The following is a 25,358-nucleotide window of genomic DNA, read 5'->3' on the forward strand; positions in this document are numbered from 1 at the left end:
TCAAAAGGTCTTTTTTTCTTGCCTTAATGTCAGTTGTTTTCTGATGGAAGCCTGAGACTCTTGCACTTTAACTCATCCAGTGTTCTCCAGTGTTTGTAGTTATTAGCCAAGTGTTGCATCAAAACAGGCAGATGTGCAAATGCTGAAATGAACAGGAGGAACAGTTGTACTACATATACAGAATGTGCATAAGAGCAGCCCAACCTCATCTGAAATTCGTATTCTCCTAATCTCTTTTGCTCCTTCAGTAAGCTAATGCTAAAAGGGGAAAGATTTTTTTTTTTTCAGTCTGTTTCTCTTTCAAGAAAATCCCTTTCTTAAAGTATGACGATTTTATCAATTATGCTAGCACACAACCACTGATCTCAGTTTCTGCTGCTCAGAAGAAATACATTGCTAAAGGAAAAAAAAAAAAAAGACCTAGATGAAAAAAGCTTAGTTTTAAGCCATTACTCCTTCCTTCTTTACATAGATTGTTTGGTAAGCACTCAACTTTTGTGATGCTGGTGTTGTATGCAGTGAAAATGGCTTCAACAGCATTGTTGCTTAGATCCTATGCTGTACTGCATACTGAATGCTTATATACAGGTACTGCCCCTGAGAAAAATGGACTAATGGCCAGCTTGAGATTATTCATTTTAGTTTCTAGAAATCTCTGTCTCAGAGCAAGGAAGAAAAAAGCAGAAGTACTTACCATCTCATACATCGAACATATCTGATATAAAATAATCAATGAAGGAAATCTGAGACTTGGGGATGCTGCAGGTGTTTCTGTCAAATACTGGCACTACAACAGGCAGACCCTGTCTCTTCATCAGTCTAAGAAAACAAAACTCCAGTTAGCCTCTAGAGCTTTGCTGGCTTTCATGCTGGAATAGCAAAGGCCAGGGGATTAGATGAATTGCAGTAAGAGATTTGAGACAAAACTTAGACCCCCTGAGGTGAACTGGCTTAGGTTCACGTGCTTTATTTCATCTGGAACAGGGACTGAAATCAACATCTCTTCCCTTTTACAAGTACTCTATTACTGTAGTGCTGTGACTGCTCTTAGTTCTGGTGAGACAGAATGCTCTAATCTGGTGATTAGGGCACACCAGCTAAAAATGGAAAATGGGGTTTCAGAGTCCCTTTAGCAGAGGACAGATTTGAACTCTCCTTTTCCATGTCTCTGGTGGCTGCTCCAAACCATTTCTTTTTTAAGTAAGAGGGATGGTGCTGTCACTACTTTCTCTGCTTGTATCGGGTTATAAGATGAATAGAAGTCAAGGTATGCCCTTTAACTCTGTGCCCACAAATGGAAGAGGGCTGGTTTTGTTGCTCTCAGTATGGTGGAAGAGCCAATCACCTCAAGAGTATTAGAATTTAATTACAAAAACCCATTTTAAGTAGTTTAGGCAGCACCTAATGCTGGAAGTGGCAGCAGAGCAGTCCCCAAAATTACAAGATGAGGTGAATGAAGAGCAGAACAGTTCTCAGCACCTTGCATTGCTGCAGGTAGGCTAGTGCCTAAGATGATTGGCAATTTAAAGCTAGTTCATGATACCTTGACTGCTAGGGAGATACAACCTGAGTGATCCTTGATCTTACCCAGCAAGTGATCAAATTTCTTCACTACAATTAAAATGAAATTCAGACATGTCCCAGGTACTAACTACTACTTTGTTTCAGTAACTGTCACATCTATGATCTGAGTTTGGATGGTAGGCATGCCCACTTTTCTGTCTCTCCAGTTGTAGCTGCTGATTTCTACACCATTAGTGGCAAATAAAAGCTAAAAATCTATCAGTTGTTCAAATAAAGGACAAGAAGAGTGTTTCACTTTCAGGAAGCTGGTACGTTTGTGTTAGAAAAACCGAATATTAAGAAAGGAAGTTGAGCTTCCAGTTCTGTTCTGAGGGACCACATGTGATAAACATTTATACTGCCCACGTGTCTGCAGTACTGGCCTGCCACATCATCTGCCTACTGTGACAATAGTTCAGGTACCATCTTAGAAGAGAAAGGGCCAGCCTGATGAGTCAGTCGAGGGCTTCATCAGGCATGGATCTTCATGCTCTCTTCAGGGAAGGTATGGGGACTAGAAGCTAGAATGGTGATGGTCTTGAATTTCAGCCAATTAAATTGACTAAGGTTAATCAAATCATTTTGGTTTGACCAGATGGAGAAATTTAAAAATGTAAAAACCTCCTTTCCACCATTCTGTACTGCAAGCTTCAGGGTAAACAAATAATGTTTTTTGCACAAGACCCGAGCAGTGGCCCCCGAGCAGTGGCCCCTGGCCAGCTTTCCCCCCAGTTTATATACTGGGCATGATGTCATATGGTATGGAATAGCTCTTTGGCCAGTTTGGGTCAGCTGTCCTGATGGTGTCCCCTCCCAGCTTCTTGTGCCCCTCCAGCCTTCTTGCTGGCTGGGCACGAGAAGCCGAAAAATCCTTGACTTAGTATAAACACTACTTAGCAACAACTAAAAACATCAGTGTGTTATATCCACATTATTTTCCTACTAAATCCAAAGCACTGCACTATACCAGCTACTAAGAAAAAAATTAACTCTATCCCAGCCGAAACCAGGACAACAAACTAGCTAACTTTGACTGGGGTGAATTCTTCTGCATGACAGTGAGGGGCCACTTCTGACTGGGGATGAAAAGTATATGTCTGGACTCCGTGGCGATGCCAGGCAGACTCTGTGTGGAACAGCAGACCAGCCAGCGTGCACTTTCTTACATAACATAATAATAAAATTATAAAAATATACGTACCTGTGCAAAATACTTCTCTGAAATCCTCCCTGCCCATTCAATACATAGCTCTAGGGAACAACATGGATTTGCTACATCTGCACATTTAATCATCATGTGCTTGATCAGTGTCTGGTTATCTGGAAAATTCTTTATATTGGCTGTACATTCACAGTCACTGCCTTCACTCTGTAAGAGAGTTGGTTACAGGAGCCGGTGGCCAGCATCCCTGCTAGCAGTAAGGACATCATTATTAGCTCTACAGCACTTATGCACTTTACGGACATTTTACAGGGGTGGTCCATAGACTAAGGGAATGATATCTGTGTATTATATCTGTCGTGGTTTAACCCCAGCCAGCAGCTAAGCACCACGCAGCCGCTCGCTCACTGCCCCCCCCACCCCTGGGATGGGGGAGAGAATCAGGAAAAAAACCTCGTGAGTTGAGATAAAGACAGTTTAATAGGACAGAAAGGAATGAAAAACAATGATAATGATAATAATAATATGACAATAGTAATACTAAAAGAATTAAACTATACAAAGCAAGTGGTGCACAATGCAATTGCTCACCACTCGTTGACCGATGCCCAGTTAGTTCCCAAGCCGCGATCCCCCTCCCAGCCAACTCCCCCCAGTTTATATACTGGGCATGATGTCATATGGTATGGAATAGCTCTTTGGCCAGTTTGGGTCAGCTGTCCTGATGGTGTCCCCTCCCAGCTTCTTGTGCCCCTCCAGCCTTCTTGCTGGCTGGGCATGAGAAGCTGAAAAATCCTTGACTTAGTATAAACACTACTTAGCAACAACTGAAAACATCAGTGTGTTATCAACATTCTTTTGCTACTAAATCCAAAACACAGCACTATACCAGCTACTAGGAAGAAAATTAACTCTGTCCTAGCCGAAACCAGGACAATATCAAAGGATGGGAAGGGGAGTGGTGGTTAATGAGGATGTATTGGATAGTGTGGGGCCTGAGCATGACATAAATGGTATGGAATAAGGGCTGGAGAATGTGCTGGGTTTGGCTGGGATAGAGTTAATTTTCTTCATAGTAGCTAGTATGGGGCTATGTTTTGGATTTGTGCTGGAAACAGTGTTGATAATACAGGGATGTTTTTGTTATTGCTGAGCAGTGCTTACACAGAGTCAAGGCCTTTTCTGCTCCTCACCCCACCCCACCAGCGAGTAGGCTGGGGATGCACAAGAAGTTGGGAGGGGACACAGTTGGGACAGCTGACCCCAACTGACCAAAGGGATATTCCATACCATATGATGTCATGCTCAGCATATAAAGCTGGGGGAAGAAGGAGGAAGGGGGGACAGTCGGAGTGATGGTGTTTGTCTTCCCAAGTAACCGTTATGTGTGATGGAGCCCTGCTTTCCTGGAGATGGCTGAACACCTGCCTGCCCATGGGAAGTGGTGAATGAATTCTTTGTTTTGCTTTGCTTGTGTGTGTGGCTTTTGCTTTACCTATTAAACTGTCTTTATCTCAACCCACGAGTTTTCTCACTTTTACTCTTCTGATTCCCTCCTCCATGCCACTGGAAGGGGAGTGAGCAAGTGGCTGTGTGGTGCTTAGTCACTCACCGGGGTTAAACCACGACATGTACCCAGTCCGATGCCTTCTAATTCCATGCAAAGCACCAGGAATTCAGAGGAAAAAGTGATGTCTGAGGACATCAGCCTTGCTAAGTAACTAATGATAGCCCCATTACATGAGGCAGTTGGGGAGATTCTCAGACTTAATAGCAAAGTTTGTGAAATAAAGGAGTCACAGGCTCTTTATCAGCTAGGGTGAGTTACCCTTCTCTGCATCCCAGACTTGCCCTCTTGGAACAGGACCAGTGTGGTGGAGGCATCCACCAACTGCAAGCTGATAAACCACCCTCACTGCTAAGCGTTTAAATTTGGGGGTGGTGATGGTAGGGGCTGCTTCATTTAGGAGAGTTTCTAGAGTTCAGTTTTCATGCCCAGATGGGAAAACTGAGGCAGGCACAGAGGGGTGAACCAACTTGCACAGCTGACTGTTTCTTTTAGAGGCAGAAAAACAAGTCTGTGCCATTCAGTTCCAGTATGTTTTCAAATAAAACTGCTGCCTTTGTGCTGAATTTTGAACCCTCGGCCCGAAATACTTTTTGGTTTTAGGCATGTATTGGATTTGTGTGGCAAGGTTTTGGTAAGCGGGGGGGGGAGAGGGGTGGCTTCTGTGAGAAGCTGCTAGAAGTTTCCCCTATGTCCGATAAAGCCAATGTCAGCCGGCTCCAAGATGGACCCGCTGCTGGCCAAGGCCGAGCCAATCAGCAATGGTGGTAGCGCCTCTGTTGATAACATATTTAAGAAGGGGAAAAAACTGCTGTGCAACAGCAATTGCAGCCAGAGAGAGGAGTGAGAATATGTGAGAGAAAGAACTCTGCAGACACCAAGGTCAGTGAAGAAGGAGGGGGAGGAGGTGCTCCAGGCGCCAGAGCAGAGATTCCCCTGCAGCCCGTAGTGAAGACCATGGTGAGGCAGGCTGTCCCCCTGCAGCCCATGGAGGTCCATGGTGGAGCAGATATCCACCTGCAGCCCCTGGAGGACCCCACACTGGAGCAGGTGGATGCCCGAAGGAGGCTGTGACCCCGTGGGAAGCCCATGCTGGAGCAGGCTCCTGGCAGGACCTGCGGACCCGTGGAGAGAGGAACCAATGCTGGAGCAGGTTTGCTGGCAGGACTTGTGACCCCGTGGGGGACCCACGCTGGAGCAGTCTGTTCCTGAAGGACTGCACCCCGTGGAAGGGACCCATGCTGGAGCAGTTTGTGAAGACCTGTAGCCCATGGGAAGGACCCATGTTGGAGAAGTTCGTGGAGGACTGTCTCCCGTGGGAGGGACCCCACGCTGGAGCAGGGGAAGAGTGTGAGGAGTCCTCCCCCTGAGGAGGAAGGAGCAGCAGAGACAATGTGTGATGAACTGACTGCAACCCCCATTCCCCGTCCCCCTGCACCGCTCAGGGAGAGGAGGTAGAGAAAATCGGGAGTAAAGTTAAGCCTGGGAAGAAGGGAGGGGTGGGGGGAAGGTGTTTTTAAGATTTGGTTTTTATTTCTCATTACCCTACTCTGATTTGACTGGTAATAAATTAATTTTTTTCCCCAAGTCGAGTCTGTTTTGCCCATGACAGTAATTGGTGAGTGATCTCCCTGTCCTTATCTCGACCCATGAGCCTTTTGTTATATTTTCTCTCCCCTGTCCAGCGTAGGAAGGGAGTGATAGAGTGGCTTTGGTGGGCACCTGGCATTCAGCCAGGGTCAACCCACCACAAGGCAACAGCTAAGATTAAGTCTCAGATAATCTTTGAGATTAACAGTAGGAAAATGCAAGAGAGGAAGACTGACTGCAGAAAGGCTTTGCTTGCTAGGCAGTAAAATACCGAACTGCTTATTGACTGCTCTGGAGAGCGGGTGGAGGGGACAGAATAGTTGTTACAAGTCTGTTGCGGCATCATCTTCTGGGTCTTGAACAGTTTAGAAGGGCACAGGTATGTTATGTTCCTTATTGAGTAATAAAAAGCCTCCACCTCAGCTCACCATGGCATTAACACTATTCTCAAAATAATATATTTGTGTAATTATGGCCTCCCTTTGCTGCTAAATTCAACTCTGAGTCAAAAGTTGAACATAAATACTTTTTTACCACCACTGCTAAATTAATGTCTTTGTGGTTTATGGGGAGATATTTTGCAGTGACTCTTGCCAATTTTGGCATTAATCTTCTAGCTTTCTGTTTAACAGTTAATTTTTTTTCAGCATGGGTAGCCCAGCAAAGAGCTGCCAAATTAACCCTGCTCCTTAACTGCTGTTCAAGATCAAAAATAGGAAGAGCCACCATTAACAATAAGGAATAGAACAACCTAATACTGGGGAAAAAACCCAAGTTTGTAATATAAGTGGTTCTGTGCTACACTTTTATTGCTCTCCAACTCTTGTACATTTTAAAATAGCCTCTGCTATAAACTGGTAAGATAGAGTGAATCAAAGAAAATGTTTTCTATAGGTTAAAAATGCTGATTGCAGTATAATGTATGGAGAACATTTAAAAGCTCTTTAGCAACTGCTAGAACAAATGCATTCATGGGATAAAAGGGAGATTCCCAGAAACATGGGAGCTTGGAAACATCGTGGTTTCAGTGAGGCTTGTGAATCTAAAGCTTACAGGCCAATATGGGGATGCCAGAAAACAGAGAGATTTTAAAAGGGGGGAGGTGGAGGAAATACTTCAGAAAATGCTTAAGCTGTCAAGAGGGAGAAATGAAGCACTGTGAGAATCCAGATTTCCCTGTGCCACCTCAGAGGGCTTTTTTAGAAATTGATAGGCTCAGAGCAAGCTGCTATCTGGTCCACGTGTAAGTACAGAGAAATACGAGAGCAGCTAATTCTACACCACCCACCAATGTGGACCTTTCTTTCCTCTGTGCTTTGATCTAAAGTGGAATCTCTGCTGTCCTGGCTTAGCCCATGCCACGAGGGCAAACCCATGAAACAGCACCAGGCGATGTGCTGGGAGCACAGTGCAGAAACAGTGATAGGAGCCCCCAGTGGTGCCCAAACCATGTCCCTCTGTGCCGTGGGACTTCTGGCACTGAAGATGTATCAGGCTAATTCAGACCCAGTGCCATGTCCAGTGAGCCCTCCAGAGCTTGGAAGTGCTGGGGAGTACAGTGCAAAGTGTCCACAGAGCCAGTGAAGTTCAGCAGCATTTGTGATTTCCAGCTCAAACTGTTGGGAGAACAGAGCTCAGCGGTCCCTAGAAGCAGGTCAGTTCAACTGGCATAATGCTGTCCCTAAAGTCATAAACCTCACCAGTCCTAACTGGTTTCTGCACCCATGACAGTTTACAGTGCAAAAAGTCCAGTTACGGAAAACTGACAGAAGCTGCTTTATTTATTTTTAATACCACTGACCTTCTATTTGGTCTGATTTTTTTTCCCCCGTGTTTATAACAAAGCGTGATTTTCACTAAGCTGTGATAAGATGATCTTTGCTTAGGTGAGTAACACTGCCCTAGAGAATCCTGTCAGACACTGAGCATTCAACCTTGAGAGGCAACAAGAGAAGGTAAAAAGGGGCCTGGGCTGGAAAACTCAGAGGTGTCTCATGAAATATGCCCTGGCTGGCGATGGAGCATTAGGGTGCAAGTAACTGATAGGAATAGTGGCCTGGACACCTCTTGGTGCAATGAAGAATGGGGCTGGGGTGGAGAGGTCTCAAGAAGCAATGGAGTTATTCCTTATGGCTTGAAGGCTCCAGATTATATAGACACAAAACCGTCAGGGCAGTTTCCTCAGTGTCCTGGTTTCGGCTGGGATAGAGTTAACTCTCTTAGTAGCCGGTACAGTGCTGTGTTTTGGATTTAGTGTGAGAATAATGTTGATAACATGCTGATGGTTTAGTTGTTGCTAAGTAGCGCTTATCTTAAGCCAAGGACTTTTCAGTTTCCCATGCTCTGCCAGCAAGCAGGTGTGCAAGAAGCTGGGAGGGAGCACAGCCAGGACAGCTGACCCAAACTAGCCAAAGGGATATTCCATACCATGGAACATCATACCCAGTATATAAATGGGGGGGTTGGCCGGGAGGGGCGGATCGCTGCTCTGGCATTGGTCAGCGGGTGGTGAGCAATTGCATTGTGCATCACTTGTCTTTTCTTGGGTGTTATTTCTTTTTTTGTTGTATTCCTTTTCATTACAATTATTATTATTCTTAGTTAGTAGTGTATTTTATTTTTACTTTAGTTATTAAACTGTTCTTATCTCAACCCACGAGTTTTACTTTTTTTTTCTTCCTTTCCTCCTCCCCACCCCACTGGGAGGGGGGAGGCGGAAGCGGCTGCGTGGTGCTTAGTTGCTGGCTGGGGTTAAACCATGACACTCAGTTCCAACCCCAGGCTTAGGCAAATCCCACTGTTCAGAGGCAGGACCATAGGCACAAGTGCCATCCTGGCTCCATGCACAGAATTTTGCATGTACAAAAGCATCCACCTGCATGTTTTCTGAACACAAGATGGCTTTGAAGGCAAGGCTTATACAATGAAGTGTTTAAATGAGCTAAGGGCAGAGCCAGACACAGAAAACTTAAGAAAATAGAAGTATTTTTTCACACTGAGGTGTGAGGTCACAAATCCAATTGTGTCTTTTGGGCATTACCACAGTGCAAATCAATACAACGTGAATGAAAATGATACTTAAAGTTGTCTCGGAAGAACTTCACTGAAATGTCTGAAGGCATAAAGTCCTGCAAGCACTTACGTATGAGCTGGTCTCCTCAGATGCCATTGGCTTGTTGATGCTGTTCACAAATTTGTTCACGTGCTCAAAGTGCTTCATCATCTCTGTTGCCAAAACCATATCAACAATGGCCTGGCGCAATGTCCAGTAGTGATTTCTAGGAAAGAAAAATAGTTCTTGCTCACAAGCCTGCCAGACAGAACTCCATCCTTTCCTCATCCCTTCCCAGACAGCACTGCAAAACACTGCTTGGGGGCTCATCCACATGAACTGGCACCTTCATAGTTATGAATGGTCTAGGGTTGGAGGAGTGGACTTGACCACTCCTCTCCAGGTTCCTCCAGATCTGAATTCCTGTATTGCCTTTTTTCTGTTATTTTTACCTAATGAAAAACAATCCCCTGAAGTCAATAAAAAATTAAAATTCAATTTCATAATGCTGTAATACTGAGACAACTTCTCCAGGAATGGCACCAACATATTTCTATCACACTGTATGTTAGCTTGGAACTCAAATCTCAGATTTTTCAACAAACTCATTACATGTTTGGGGTCAGGCCCTGATCCCTTTCCCTCCCACCCCACCCCTGCAAAAGCTACGTTGATGCAATGGAAACTCCCAGGCTATGCGTACGCCCAGCAGCAAGGTTGCCTCCAAGTCTCCCAGAGCTTCAACTCCCTCTGCCACCACCCCTTTCCATCCCATGTGAATGCAGCAGTGCCAGCAAGCACGAGGCCATGCACAGACACAGCTTGCAGCATCTGGCTGCTTGGGTGGAAACACATGGCCCAAAAAGCCGTTTCCAGGCTCCTGCAATGAAAAGGCAGTGGGTCAGATGCAGCCTTGAGGCTGCCAACTGGATCATGCCAATATCATCCACAAAAGATTATCAAACATCTTTATATGCTTCCAAACAATACAAATTGGAGCACTGAGGGGGAGAATTAAAGCCTTTTAAAAAATAATGTCTACATAGGATTCTGGAAGAGGTTAAATATTAATGTCTCTATTCAAATTATATTTTCTGGTTTAGAAGGTAGGCTCTCAATCTGCCCCAAACTAAAAGCCCCAAACTAAAAGCCCCAAACAAGCAATCCACACACACACACACACACACACACACTCCCCTTCTCCAGCAGACCCACCTATCAATATTCTTGAAAATATTGCATTTGCTGTCTTTAACTGTAAGCTGAAATGCCAGTGCTGTGTGATGACTCTCCAATACAGCCGTATCATTGTAAAGGACAGCTAATTCACTGCCTGCATTGCACAGGAAAGAGTTAGTCCATCCAGGGTGATCTACATCATGAATGGTGGCAGCTATTAATGCAGCCACCTCATCTAAATGGTCAAGGCTTCCCTACAGGAAGAGAGAAAAATTATGACATGTCACAAAAATTACAATAAATAATTTCTGATCATTTCCAGGTACCCACCAATACGTAAGTGTAAGCTTGAGTGCAGGGATCCTACCTCCTTGTAATCGTTTTCCACTCACTGCGCCCACAGGTTACCTACTCCAAAACTCCCCCTCCCACCCTCACCCAAACCCTCTTTCCTTAATGAAGTTTTTTACTGTGCTGTCACCTAAGCAATATCTTTGCATTAGATCCTCTAATGGTGGATGGATCCTCTAGTGGTGTCCTTCCACTTTGTGCGCTTGTCTGAATGACTCTGTACTGACTTGACTCCTACAGATCTTGTGTGTTTTGCAAAGCTTTATTAAGAACTGTTACTAACAGCCAGTTACCAAGAGATAGAAGAGAACCAGGTTTTTTTCCCCCCCCTATTATCGCTACTTAAAAATGTAAATTCCTTACTCGTATAAACAGACTTTAGAGAAACTGTGTGGGCCTACAGGTATCACAGGAAAAGACTTCAAGGGCAGAGCAACTTTATGAAGGACCATTATTTAAGTAAACATCTGACTTTTGAATAACACACACAAAATGGCAAGCACACTAAAATCCTAGCCCAAAGGACTCCTAGGTGACACTTATACCTTAACTCTCTCTTTCCCGAGAAAGAAGGCGGTAGCATGCAGGATATCCGCTGCGTGCATGGAGTTGTGGTATGAGTTGGAGGAGTGGTAGTTAGCTTCAATCACCTGCAGCCATGCTCGCAGTGTTGCTTCTGAACAGTTTAAAAACTCAGAGACCTCAAACCGGGCAAAAACTTTTAAGCCCAAATACACTAATGGCCTGAAAAATAATAGAAGAAAAAAGCACCACTGTAAAATAGGAACTTCTGATGTTCTAAAGAATTATGGTTTTGACAAAGTAACCAACAAGACCTTAAAAATAAAAAGTACAGGAATGTTAAACATTTTTAATTGTACATCTATAACCTCTCAAAAGCCTGGCCAACAAGGTTACAAATTATTACATCTACCATCCTTTCAGACTTTATTTTAATATGTTTTGTAGAAATGGTGCAGTTCTACTACAGTTTCACCAATTCTTGTGGCTTCAGAAAAAAATTCTTAAAAGCTCAGTTCTTTTGTGTTTTGAATATCTGCCAATCAATCAAAAATACATTTTTTTTCTGAGGAGAAAAAGCACACAGGCACATCCCAAAGGCTAAAAAGCCATAAGACAAAGCGTCAAATGTTTATTGTTTCAAATAATCCTGGGACTTCAGGGGGTCCAGATTTCTACTTCCTCACTATTTGAACTTGGCAATATGCTTCTTCTCAGAGAAGCTCTTAGCATCAAGTTACTATTTCATGTGAACCATTCCAGCTTTAGGAGGACTGGATCACTTTCTAGAACTGAGGCAGGAGTCTGTCATAGGCAAACACCCCCCCCCTTGAATTCCAAATGCTAACAGGCAATGGATAATTGGGTGTATGTGTGTGTGTGGCAGGGGTTAATGTCTAAAATTGAACTTCTGAACTCTCAAGCAGAAGCCTGCTACTTTCTTGCTCCAAGTGGTATGGGCTGGACTAAACAGAAGTGGCATGTCCTGAATCCTTCAGTTAGCAAAGAGATGTGAGACAAAACCACCAATTAGGAGGTCTGATCACATGCTGTGTTTCTGCACACAGACTATTTAAATTGGGAAAACCATCAGCTTGGGGTTCTGAAAAAGAAAAGAGCTGGTGCTGTAAAAGTTTGGTTCCCGAAAAGAAGAATTGGTCTCAGAAAGGAGAAGGGTGCCTGGAAAGAAGGAGGTGAAGACTCTGGCTGGAGGAAAGATCCTGGAAGTGGGGGAAGATCCTGGAGCTCGGAGAGCTGCGTGGAGATGAATGCTGGGGGATGCCTAGGGACCTTGGCCAGTAATATTGGAGGCTGGTACCTGCGAGCCACTGCTGAGCATGAACCAACCCAGCTGTCTGCATGACCTTTCCATACCAGCAGCGATCTCCAGGCTGGGGAGGGAATTTGAGGTCTGGTGAATGTAATGCTGGGGGAGGAGAGCAATGAGCCAGTGTGGGAAACAGTAAGTAGGGTAAAATCTCTAATCTTGTTGGTTCTTAAATCCAGATCCGCTCTGGGTGGTTGTTTATTCTGTGTTGCCTGTCACAGAGTCCTATCAGTCACATTTTTCATTCCTGCAAGATGATCTATGGGGCTCCTGAGCTGAGAAAGGCATAACCAAAAGCCGACATCTGCAAATTAAAACCAGGCAAATACAAATTCAGAAAATGGCCGCTTTCTTCAAATAGAGTACAAGAGACCTGGTAGTCTCTCCAATTCTTTGCATCTTGGAATGAAAATCACTTTTCTCTCTGGATGACATGTTTATTTTTGTGGTCTGTATGACATCAAAACTACTGGTGCCTTCTTTCATTATAATCTTTAAAATCTCAGGCTCTTGAGCCTATCGCTGGTTTATCCTCCATCCCAGTCTTTTATCCCTATAATCAAAAGCCACAGTTGTCTCAGAGCTTCCTAAATCATAGAGTGATTTAGGTGAGGGAAGGGATAGGCTTGCTTTTTCCAGCATGACCATTTGTGCAGCAGCAGGAAAAAAGGGCATCTGTGGGACATCCAGAATGTAACAACACTGGACTGTGCCAAACAGTGTGACCTGGACAGAGTAGATGGGAGTCAAACAAGGTAAAAGTTGAACAGGAAACAATCTTGGAGGGCTGCAGATGCTGTCAGAGAAGACAACAGTCTGTACAGGGCTCTCCATGGCCTGTGCATGCATCTTGACCATGGTGTGTGCCTGGCTTGTTAAATGGGACAAGTGATATCAACACACACACACAAAAGAAAGACAGCTCTCTCAGATTTGCTGTGTCTTGCTTCAGTTTTTCCAGAGCAAAGCACTTTCTGCTACAGCTCAACAACCTTTTTATGGGCACCCAGGGAAAGGAGTCCAGTACCTTTTATTTGTAACAGCTTCCAACTCAAGAATATTGAAGTCCCAGCTTTCCTCATTATCCAGGAGCTGTGTGATACAGGGTGGAACATCACTGATGGTATTTGGCACTGAAAAGTGACTATGGCTCAGGTTCATATCTGTTGAAATGGAATTTGGGAATTACAACATTTCTGGATATTTTTTTCCACATGTGGAATTCCATTTCGAAACCAATTTTTTTCAAGAAAAAACAACTCTTTTCCTTACATGAAAAAGTCTGTAAAAGCCTATAATATATATGGTTTATATTATTATAGATGATTTGAACATAAACCAAAAAGATCAATGAACATCTCTCTGAGTGCCAATTTAGTTATTTTCTACATTTTGAAATGCATTATTTTAATTATTTGAACCTGCTTCAACTCCAAAATGGAGGCAGTCTAGCACTTGTTCTACAGTCACTTAGACAACCGTTTCCAAAGACATACATCCCACTGCAAAACAGCATAGAGTTCTATGTCACTACCATCTACAAATGAAGTAACACATGCAAAGGGAAGTTTAAAATGGTGGCTTACTTTTAGAAAACACATACTCGTTTCCCAACAGTCTTCTCAAGCCATCCTGAAAAAGCAGGTTTATTGTAAATTTTAAGCAAACAGAGTATCCATGCATCATTAATTGCAAAAACACTACATGCAATTTTTCTTTAGGTACTATTCCTGGGTACTGAAAACACTGCTCCTATTGTAGCACTATAAGCACACCATCCTTGTTTTAAGGTCTTTCAAAACAGACATGGAAGGTTCCAAGGAACACTAGTATAAGATCTCCAGAAAGGATATTATTAACTATACAGTGTACTGCTCTCCTTGACCCTTTCATTGGCACCCACAGGATTTCATCATTCAAATTAACCACTATAATATCTTTTTCATTTTCTTTATATTATTTTGACAAGGATTAGCTCAGTGTGCATTAAAAAAAATGAGGTAATCCATGATGAAATCTAGGCAGTCTGTCTCTGGCAGACAGTGTTGGTACTGTTATGGGACCAAAGTCAGAACCTGATGAAAGTAAAACTCACTCTTACTGTTCTCATCTAGTTGTCAGGTGGAAGAGCTGTAGAGCAATCCCTCTAATCCCATCTAAGCTTCTAGAGTTTCTAAAAAATATCAATCATCTCCTTAAGACAAATCAGATTGAACCACATTCACTTATATATGAGGATGAATGCACCCAATGGACTGAGACATGGCCATATCTTACTACATCTTGGTGCCTACTGTTGGTAGAGAGGCCAAAATACTTAAGTGAAATGGTGATGGACTACAACTCCCCTTCCCATTGCTTGTGAAATTTAAGCACAGAAGAGCACTGACCTGTGATGCAGTACACTGGTAGCAGTAATTTCATCTTTATTAATTTTTACTTCCTGGCATCCAGCCAGGGTCAACCCACCACAGCGCTACTTAGCAACAACTAAAAACATCAGCGTGTTATCAACATTATTTTCCTACTAAATCCAAAACACAGCACTGTACCAGCTACTAAGAAGAAAATTAACTCTATCCCAGATGAAACCAGGACAATATCCACCCCTTATTCTATACCATTTACATCATGCCCAGATCCCACACTTTCCGATACATTTCCAATTAATCACCATCACCTTTCCTGTCTTTTAATACACTTTATGCGCACAGATATCATTCCCGCAGTCTATGAGCCATCTCTATCAAATGTCTGTTGAGTTCATTCAGTCCATGACTTTGGGCTCCATCTGTCATTAACAGTCTGTCTGGGCAGGAGGGATGGTGTGAAGTCCGCTCAGTCAGCAGAACAGGATCGGGCTTTGGTGTGGTGTGGTGGGCAGGTGACATTGGGCGCAGCAGGAGGATGGTGTGTAGTGTTGGATTGTTGCATGCTGATGTCAGTCCTGGTCCCATCACTACTGCACTTCACTCAGTTTTGTCAAAGTTCATTCTTCATTAATCTAAGTAATTCTTACTGTAATACCATTAATATAGCATATAACAATTATAATAATGATGACATACAGTGGCAAGATTATATAGCAATCAACATCATACAATTTAATCTATTGGCTGTTCTCACCTAAAGTCAAATCCCCTTGAGGCACACATCGGACTTCCCCATCCTTCCGCATCACCCACCAAGTGCACCCAGGCCCTTGAGCAAAAGCAATCCCATGAATGGGTTTACCTTTGCCTGAGGCAGGAGTAACCCAGACTGTCTTCCCTAGCATATTTTTTATGTGCACTACAGGGACTTTATCCCCTTCTACAGTACATAAAAGTTCTGATTGGGCAGGGCCAGCTCAATGGACAGATCCCCTAGTGTTGACTAACCAGGTGGCCTTTGCTAGATGTGTATCCCAATGTTTAAAGGTCCCACCACCCATTGCTCTCAATGTAGTCTTTAACAATCCATTGTATTGCTCGATTTTCCCAGAGGCTGGTGCATGAGAGGGGATGTGATACACCCACTCAATGCCATGCTCTTTGGCCCAGGTGTCTATGAGGTTGTTTCAGAAATGAGTCCTGTTGTCTAACTCAATTCTTTCTGGGGTTCCATGTCGCCATAAGACTTGCTTTTCAAGGCCCAGGATAGTGTTCTGGGCAGTGGCATGGGGCACGGGATATGTTTCCAGCCATCCGGTGGTTGCTTCCACCATTGTAAGCACATGGCGCTTACCTTGACGGGTTTGTGGGAGTGTGATATAGTCAATCTGCCAGGCCTCTCTATATTTATATTTCAGCCATCGTCCTCCATACCAAAGAGGCTTTAACCGCTTGGCTTGCTTAATTGCAGCGCATGTTTCACATTCATGGATAACCTGTGCGACAGTGTCCACCCCTCGATCACGAGCCCATCTATATGTTGCATCTCTTCCTTGATGGCCTGAGGGGTCATGGGCCCATCGAGCCATAAATAATTCACCCTTATGTTTCCAATCCAGATCGACCTGAGCCATGTCAATCTTAGCAGCCTTGTCTACCTGCTGGTTGTTTTGATGTTCTTCAGTGGCCCGACTCTTAGGTACATGAGCATCTACATGATGTACTTTCACAACCAGGTTCTCTTTTTTTCAGTTGGAGTACAGTGGGCCTCGGATCCTCTGTATCCCCGACTCCAAAACCCTAGAGGTCGGCCTCGGGTCTCCCCTGGTGCTTTCTGCCAGGGACTCCAGGTAGGGCCATTCTCTCCCCGGCTGCGGTGTAGAGCACATTTTTAACATCTGGTCCTGCCCGGACTGGCCCAAGGGCTACTGCATGAACTATCTCCCGTTTAATCTGTTCAAAGGCTTGTTGTTGCTCAGGGCCCCATTTAAAATTGTTCTTCTTCCGGGTCACTTGATAGAGAGGGCTTACAATCAGACTATAATTTGGAATATGCATTCTCCAAAAACCCACAACACCTAAGAAAGCTTGCATTTCCTGTTTACTAGTCGGTGGAGACATAGCTGCTATTTTGTTGATCACATCCATTGGGATGTGACGACGTCCATCTTGCCATTTCATTCCTAAAAACTGAATCTCCTGTGCGGGTCCCTTCACCTTACTCTGTTTTATGGCAAAACCGGCTTTCAGAAGGATTTGGATTATTTTCTCCCCTTTCTCAAAAACTTCTGCTGTGTTGCCCCATACGATGATGTCATCAATGTATTGCAGGTGTTCCGGAGCTTCACCCTTTTCCAGTGCAGTCTGGATTAGTCCATGGCAAATGGTGGGGCTGTGTTTCCACCCCTGGGGCAGTCGATTCCAGGTGTACTGGACGCCCCTCCAAATGAAAGCAAACTGTGGCCGGCACTCTGCTGCCAAAGGGATTGAGAAAAATGCATTAGCGATATCACTTGTGGCGTACCACTTGGCTGCCTTTGACTCCAGTTCATATTGAAGTTCTAGCATGTCTGGCACGGCAGCACTCAGCGGTGGCGTGACTTCATTCAGGCCACGATAGTCTACTGTTAGTCTCCATTCTCCATTAGACTTTTGCACTGGCCATATGGGGTTGTTAAAAGGTGAGCAAGTTTTGCTGATCACTCCTTGGCTCTCCAGTTGACGAATCAACTTATGGATGGGAATCAGGGAGTCTCGGTTGGTGCGATATTGCCGCCAGTGCACCCTTGTGGTAGTGATCGGCACCTGTTGTTCTTCGACCCTCAGCAACCCCACAACAGAAGGGTCCTCCGAGAGACCAGGCAAGGTGGACAACTGTTCAATTTCCTCCGTCTCCAAGGCAGCTATACCAAAGGCACACTGGTACCCCTTTGGGTCTTTAAAATACCCTCTCCTGAGATAATCTATGCCAAGGATGCACGGGGCCTCTGGGCCAGTCACAATGGGGTGTTTCTGCCACTCATTCCCAGTTAGGCTCACTTCAGCCTCCAATACAGTTAGCTGTTGGGATCCCCCTGTCACTCCAGAAATACAGATGGGTTCTACCCCTTTATAGCTTGATGGCATTAGGGTACACTGTGCACCGGTGTCCACTAGAGCCTTATACTCCTGTGGGTCTGATGTGCCAGGCCATCGGATCCACACAGTCCAGTAAACCCGGTTGCCCCTCTCCTCCACCTGGCTGGAGGCAGGGCCCCTCTAGTCCTGGTCATAGGATTCTCCACTCACTTTCTGTAAAAATGGATTAGAATTCCTTCTCATAGGATCAGGAGTAAGATCAGCCCTTCCACTCTGTCTGCCACACCGCTCACACTGCCCTCCGGAGACTGGAGCAGCAATTTTCCTGGAAGAACCCTCATGTGTGATTGTTTTTCCTTGCAATTCACGTACCTGTGCATCTAGGACTGAGGTAGGTTTCCCATCCCACTTCATCATATCCTCTCCATGCTCACGCAGGTAAGACCACAGGATACCCCGTGAGGTGTACCTTCTATCTCCTCTCTCTTGAGCATGGGGACACTTATTCCTAATAGCTGAGGTATCGGTCCGTGCAGAGGGGAGGCAGAACTTATCCTCAAATCGCTGGAACTTTCAGGACAGTTTCTCGGTTAGTATGTCTGGCAGTCTCTCCACAGCTGCGACGAGGGAGGAAGAGAGACTTGCTTCATGTTGCTGGAGTCGGCCAGCCAATTCATCCACTGTTGGTCCCTCTTCATCTTTCCAGTCCATTACTGCCAATGAGTTGGCATAAGATGATGGTGCGCTTCGTGTAAACTTCTGCCACATGGGTCGTGTGCAGTGGACTTCATCTGGATCTCTGGGTAACTGTGCATCGTCCAGGTCATAATAAACCATCTCCCGCATGGCTAATTCCCTCAGGTACTGGATACCTCTCTCCATGGTAGTCCACTTGCTTGGATGACATACAACATCTTCCTTGAAGGGATACCTTGCCCTCACGCCCGACAGAAGTTGCCTCCAGAGGCTGAGGGCTTGTTTCTTTTTTCCAATTGCTTTGTCAATGCCCCCTTCCCTAGAAAGGGATCCCAGCTGCTTGGCTTTCCTACCCTCTAATTCCAAGCTACTGGCTCTGTTATCCCAGCATTGGAGCAGCCAGGTGATAATGTGCTCGCCTTGACGACGGCTGAAGATATCTTTTCACATATCTCACAGCTCACTCAGGGATAGGGATCGAGTGATTATCTCTGGTTCTGCCTCTTCCTCCTTTTCTCGTGATGACCCTGGTTCACCTTCATGCCTCGCTAAGCGAGCTGTCTTTTTTGAGTATTTCTTCTTCTGTATAGGGGCAACTGATACCGGCATGGGTTGGTTCTCTGGTTCAGCTGCAGTGCCTGTCACAGGCGTTGCAGTAACCGTAGTACCTGTCACGGGGGTCAGAGTGGCTGCAGTGCCTGTCATTTTGTTGTCAGATCCAGAGACCTTCGCTCCCCATTGAGGGTCCTGAATAGTGTTGAACAGGGCTCGGTAGGCATGGGCCAGGCCCCAGCACATTGCAGTGATTTGTGTCTCCCTGGAATTATCAGGGTGACAGCATACTTTTTCCAAATGTTCTACTAGTTTTTCAGGATTCTGAACACTTGTTCAAGGGTGAAGTTCCAAAACACTGGAGGTGCCCACCATCCTAGGCATTTGCCCATGCTACCCCACACACCCTGCCACTCATAACTCTGCAGCTTTGGGGCAGATCTCTGGGTGATCCTCTTAAATAGTTGTTTAACCCTAAACAAGACCTGAACCACATTCAGGAACATGCTAGTTCCTCGCAATAGAACCATGTTAGTTTCAACATTCCAAGGATATTCAAAATTTTCAAAATTCTCAAACAACGCTACTATAATTAGCCTGGAGGAGGAGGGGGGAAGGTGAAGGAAGGTGTCTCCCCCATAGATTGGCTCTCTGAGGAGAAAAGGTAAAGGGTGTAATTATTAATAGTTTCCGCTAGATAGCTCCCGAAGTACGGAGATAATGGCAATGCTGAGTACAAATACCAGATTAGTCCCACAACTGATAATTTTATCGTACCATAAACCAGTGTTACATAGTACAGCAAAGCAAAAATCTTAATCCACCTCACCTTATGGGTGATAAGCAGCAGCACAGGGACTCTATATGGCAAGTGAGGTGATACATAACACAACTCTAAGAACGAACGCCACAACTCTGAGAGCCAATAAATCAACATTGCGACCAGCGACTACTAAACTAATATAATGAATGCTTATAACAAATTTGTTTTAACATGCACTGGTCAGATCTGTTGTTATCTCAACCCTTCGGGCCCCACGTTGGGCGCCAAAAGGGACTGTCATGGTTTAACCCCAGTCAGCAGCTAAGCACCATGCAGCCGCTCCCTCACTCCCCCCGCCCCCGCTCCCAGTGGAATGGGGAGGACAATTGGGAAAGAAGGTAAAACTCGTGGGTTGAGATAAGAACGGTTTAATAACTAAAGTAAAATATAATACTAACAATAATAATAATGAAATATAATAATAATAATAATGAGTAATGAAAAGGAACACAACAAAAAAAAGAAGAGGGGAAAAAAAAGAAAAAAAAAAAACAGTGATGCACAATGCAATTGCTCACCACCCGCTGACCAATGCCAGAGCCGCGATCCACGCCTCCCGGCCAACTCCCCCCTGTTTATATACTGGGCATGACGTTCCATGGTATGGAATACCCCTTTGGCTAGTTCAGGTCAGCTGTCCTGGCTATGCTCCCTCCCAGCTTCTTGCACACCTGCTTGCTGGCAGAGCATGGGAAACTGAAAAATCCTTGACTTAGGATAAGCGCTACTTAGCAACAACTAAAACATCAGCATGTTATCAACAGTATTCTCACACTAAATCCAAAACACAGCACTATACCAGCTACTAAGAAGAAAATTAACTCTATTCCAGCTGAAACCAGGACATGTTGCCAGTCCAGATCCACATGAGCCACTTCAATCCTAGCAGCCTGATCCACCTGCTGGCTGTTTTGATGTTCTTCAGTGGCCCGACTCTTAGGTACATGAGCATCTACATGATGTACTTTCACAACCAGGTTCTCTAGCCGGGCAGCAATATGTTGCCACAATGGGGCAGCCCAGATGGGTTTGCCTCTGCGCTGCCAGTTACTCTGCTTCCATTGCTGCAACCACCCCCACAGAGCATTTGCCACCATCCATGAGTCAGTATAGAAATAAAGTATTGGCCATTTTTCTCATTCAGCAATGTCTAAAGCCAGCTGGATGGCTTTCACCTCTGCAAACTGACTCGATTCACCTTCTCCTTCTGCAGTTTCTGCAACTTGTCGTATAGGACTCCATACAGCCGCCTTCCACCTCTGATGCTTTCCTACAATGCGACAGGACCCATCAGTGAACAGGGCATATTGCCTCTCATGTTCTGGCAGTTCATTATACAGTGGGGCCTCTTCAGCACCCATCACCTCCTCCTCTGGCAATATTCCAACATCTTTGCCTTCTGGCCAGTCCATGATCACCTCCAAAATTCCTGGGTGACTAGGGTTTTCTATGCGAGTCCGTTGTGTGATCGGTGCAACCCACTTATTCCATGTAGCATCAGTTGCATGATGGGTAGAAGGGACCTTCCCTTTGAACATCCAGCCCAGCACTAGCAGTCGGGGTGCTAATAGGAGCTGTGTTTCAGTACCAACCACTTCTGAAGCAGCTCCAACTCCTTCATATGCTGCCAATATCTCCTTTTCAGTTGGAGTATAGCGGGCCTCGGATCCTCGATATCCCCGACTCCAAAACCCTAGGGGTCGACCTCGGGTCTCCCCTGGTGCTTTCTGCCAGGGACTCCAGGTAGGGCCATTCTCTCCCCGGCTGCGGTGTAGAGCACATTTTTAACATCTGGTCCTGCCTGGACTGGCCCAAGGGCTACTGCATGAACTATCTCCCGTTTAATCTGTTCAAAGGCTTGTTGTTGCTCAGGGCCCCATTTAAAATCGTTCTTCTTCCGGGTCACTTGATAGAGAGGGCTTACAATCAGACTATAATTTGGAATATGCATTCTCCAAAAACCCACAACACCTAAGAAAGCTTGTGTTTCCTGTTTACTAGTTGGTGGAGACATAGCTGCTATTTTGTTGATCACATCCATTGGGATGTGACGACGTCCATCTTGCCCTTTTATTCCTAAAAACTGAATCTCCTTTGCAAGTCCCTTCACCTTACTCTGTTTTATGGCAAAACCAGCTTTCAGAAGGATTTGGATTATTTTCTCCCCTTTCTCAAAAACTTCTTCTGCTGTGTTGCCCCATATGATGATGTCATCAATGTATTGCAGGTGTTCCAGAGCTTCACCCTTTTCCAGTGCAGTCTGGATTAGTCCATGGCAAATGGTGGGGCTGTGTTTCCACCCCTGGGGCAGTCGATTCCAGGTGTACTGGACGCCCCTCCAAGTGAAAGCAAACTGTGGCCGGCACTCTGCTGCCAAAGGGATTGAGAAAAATGCATTAGCGATATCAATTGTGGCGTACCACTTGGCTGCCTTTGGCTCCAGTTCATATTGAAGTTCTAGCATGTCTGGCACAGCACCACTCAGCCGTGGTGTGACTTCATTCAGGCCACGATAGTCTACTGTTAGTCTCCACTCTCCATCAGACTTTTGCACTGGCCATATGGGGCTGTTAAAGGGTGAGCGAGTCCTGCTGATCACTCCTTGGCTCTCCAGTCGACGAATCAGCATATGGATGGGAACCAGGGAGTCTCGGTTGGTGCGATATTGTCGCCAGTGCACTGTTGTGGTAGCGATTGGCACCTGTTGTTCTTTGACCCTCAGCAACCCCACAACCAAAGGGTCCTCAGAGAGTCCGGGCAAGGTGGACAACTGTTCAATTTCCTCCGTCTCCAAGGCAGCTATACCAAAAGCCCACTGATACCCCTTTGGGTCCTTGAAATACCCTCTCCTGAGATAGTCTATGCCAAGGAAGCATGGGGCCTCTGGGCCAGTCACAATGGGGTGTTTCTGCCACTCATTCCCAGTTAGGCTCACTTCAGCTTCCAATACAGTTAGCTGTTGGGATCCCCCTGTCACCCCAGAAATACAGATGGGTTCTGCCCCTTTATAGGTTGATGGCATTAGGGTACACTGTGCACCAGTGTCTACTAGAGCCTTACGCTCCTGTTGGTCTGTTTTCCCTCCCTTCCCCCTGAGGGTGCTGCATAGTATCAAGCAGTGTTTGGTAGATACTGGCCAGGGCCCAGCACAGTGCGATAAGTTGTGCCTCTTTGGAATAGCCACAGCAGTTTCCTTTCAAATATTCTGTGACTTTATCAGGGTCCTGTAGTTGTTTGGGAGTGAAGTTCCAAACCATTGGAGGTGAGAAGTTCTCTAGATACCTGCCCATATTCTCCCACATGCCATGCCACCCATGACTATCCAGCCTTGGGGCAGATCTCCGGGTAGTATTCTTAAAAAATTTTTGTGTAACCCTAAGCAAGACCTGAGACACATTCAGGAGACCTAGCAATAAGAGCATGCTGGCTTGAACATCCCAAGGATATTCAAAATTCTCAAGAGCTGTTGTAATTAGCCTGAAGGAGAAAGAGAGGGATTCAGTATCCCCCACGTCTTCCCCGTAGATTGGGTGCGATTACTAATAAATTCCGAAAGAGGGCGCCCGAAGTACGGGCATGACAACAGTGCCGCATACAAATACCAGCTTAACCTCTTGACCAGTGATGTAATCATATCATAAGTCGACATTACCCAGTACAGCAAAATGATAGCCCTGATCCCTCTCTCAAAGGTGATAAACATCACTGCAGGGAATACATAGTGCATATAAGAACTTACATAACACCACCATGTGAACAAATGAACCAATATTGTGACCAGCGACTATTAAACTAATATAATGAATGCATATAAGAAATTTGTTTTAACACGCTCTGTCAGATCTGGTCAGATCTGTCATTATCTCAACCCTTCGAGCCCCACGTTGGGCGCCAAAAAGGACTGTCGTGGTTTAAGCCCAGCCGGCAACTAAGCGGCACCATGCGGCCGCTCCCTCACTCCTCCCCCTTCCCTCTCCTCCGTGGGATGGGGAGGAGACTCGGAAGAAAAAGGTAAAAACTCGTGGGTTGAGATAAGGACAGTTTAATAGAACAACACAAGGAGAGAAGACATAATTATAACAATAATACTAATAAAAGAATGTATAAAGCGAGTGATGCACAATGCAATTGCTCACCACCCAGAACCCAATGCTCAGCCCGTTCCTGAGCCGTGATCCCTCCTCACCCCGGCCAGCTCCCCCAGTTATATACTGAGCATGACGTCATATGGTATCGAATATCCCCTTGGCTAGTTCGGGCCAGCTGTCCTGGCTGTGTTCCCTCCCAGCTTCTTGTGAAAATTAACTCTATCCCAGCCAAACCCAGGACATCCAGAGTGAGAGTGTGACTGATCATCAAAGAATAAACGAAGAGACTTGGCAGCTGGTAGACATAGGATGTGAACTGTGACCAAAAAGAACCAAGAAGTCCATACATTTAAATGTATCCTGCTTTGATCCCATTCTCAGCAGTGGAAACACCTCTGCAACTGGTCAAATGGAAAAAAACCCAAACCAATCCCAAAACTGGAAGGGAGATACCAGAAGATGGCTCACCCAACTTGCAGACAAGCATATACCAAGGATGCATACAAAAGGATCACCCATCATCCAAAGAAGGCAGACTATCCTCTTCAGTGATCCTCCACTGAAAGAATGAGTGAAAAATAAAAATCCTGTAAGAGAGAGAGTGGCAGATCAACAAAAGAGAGTGGTGACAAGAAGTACTGCTGACATCTCCAAGTGATGCAGAGCTAGAATGCTGCACCTATGCCATGCCACTACCTCCCTTACTCATTAACAAATGTTGAGCACTTATCAGGGAGAGTTAGGAACAAGGCATTTGGAGAAGCAGCATTACCCAGCCCAACTACTAGCTACAGCTAAAATAGCTAAGGGCTGCCAACTATTTTGGTCCCTGACAGCCCTTTAACCAGAAGAGGAGATACCAGGGCCCAAACATTTATTTCCATTGAATTAAAAATAAAACATAAAGAAATTTTCAGAAAATCTGAATAGCCTTTTGCCCATTGCTATCTTCATATCTGAAAAAGGCCAAATCTTCATCTCACTGATGTCAGTGGAGTCATTCCAGGAGGAAGATTTGGATCCTAACACATGGAGTGGTGAATTCTGAATTTGGCCGTTCTTACCAGACTACATGTATGAATTGCACATTTCTGCACTAGGGCAGGAAGTGCAAAAAGGTACAAAGCTTTTACTGTTGTATCATTGAACACAGTTTTGTATTTTAAGCTCTTTCATTAAGTTTTGAAACAAAATACTGTTCTTCCTTCAATGATAAGAAGTGATATAAAAAAAAAATCCAGAGTACTTCTTGGTAAGCACCTTAAAAAAATAACCGCATTTATCTTCTTCGTGTTCTGGTGTTCAGTTATGTCCTGGTTTCGGCTGGGACAGAGTTAACTTTCTTTTTAGTAGCTGGTACAGTGCTGTGTTTTGGATTTAGTGTGAGAATGATGTTGATAACACGCTGATGTTTTAGTTGTTGCGAAGTAGTGGTT

General features: G+C 45.0%; 1 protein-coding gene across 1 annotated transcript in view; it reads right to left on the minus strand.

Moving 5' to 3' along the window:
• Positions 1–698: 698 nt before the first annotated feature.
• The window catches only part of LOC127029043 (high affinity cAMP-specific and IBMX-insensitive 3',5'-cyclic phosphodiesterase 8B-like), a 39,533-nt gene continuing 14,873 nt past the window's right edge, over positions 699–25,358 (minus strand). Inside the window, exons 2-9 of the mRNA XM_050914705.1 lie at positions 13,900–13,945; positions 13,341–13,476; positions 11,010–11,208; positions 10,150–10,367; positions 9,025–9,160; positions 2,765–2,932; positions 1,659–1,771; positions 699–819 (exon numbers count right to left, since the gene is read on the minus strand). Coding sequence (XP_050770662.1) covers positions 699–819; positions 1,659–1,771; positions 2,765–2,932; positions 9,025–9,160; positions 10,150–10,367; positions 11,010–11,208; positions 13,341–13,476; positions 13,900–13,945 — 1,137 coding nt within the window. The remainder of the gene's footprint in view (positions 820–1,658; positions 1,772–2,764; positions 2,933–9,024; positions 9,161–10,149; positions 10,368–11,009; positions 11,209–13,340; positions 13,477–13,899; positions 13,946–25,358) is intronic.

The sequence above is a fragment of the Gymnogyps californianus genome, unplaced genomic scaffold (genome assembly GCF_018139145.2).
Source record: "Gymnogyps californianus isolate 813 unplaced genomic scaffold, ASM1813914v2 HiC_scaffold_64, whole genome shotgun sequence".
Lineage (NCBI taxonomy): Eukaryota > Metazoa > Chordata > Aves > Accipitriformes > Cathartidae > Gymnogyps > Gymnogyps californianus.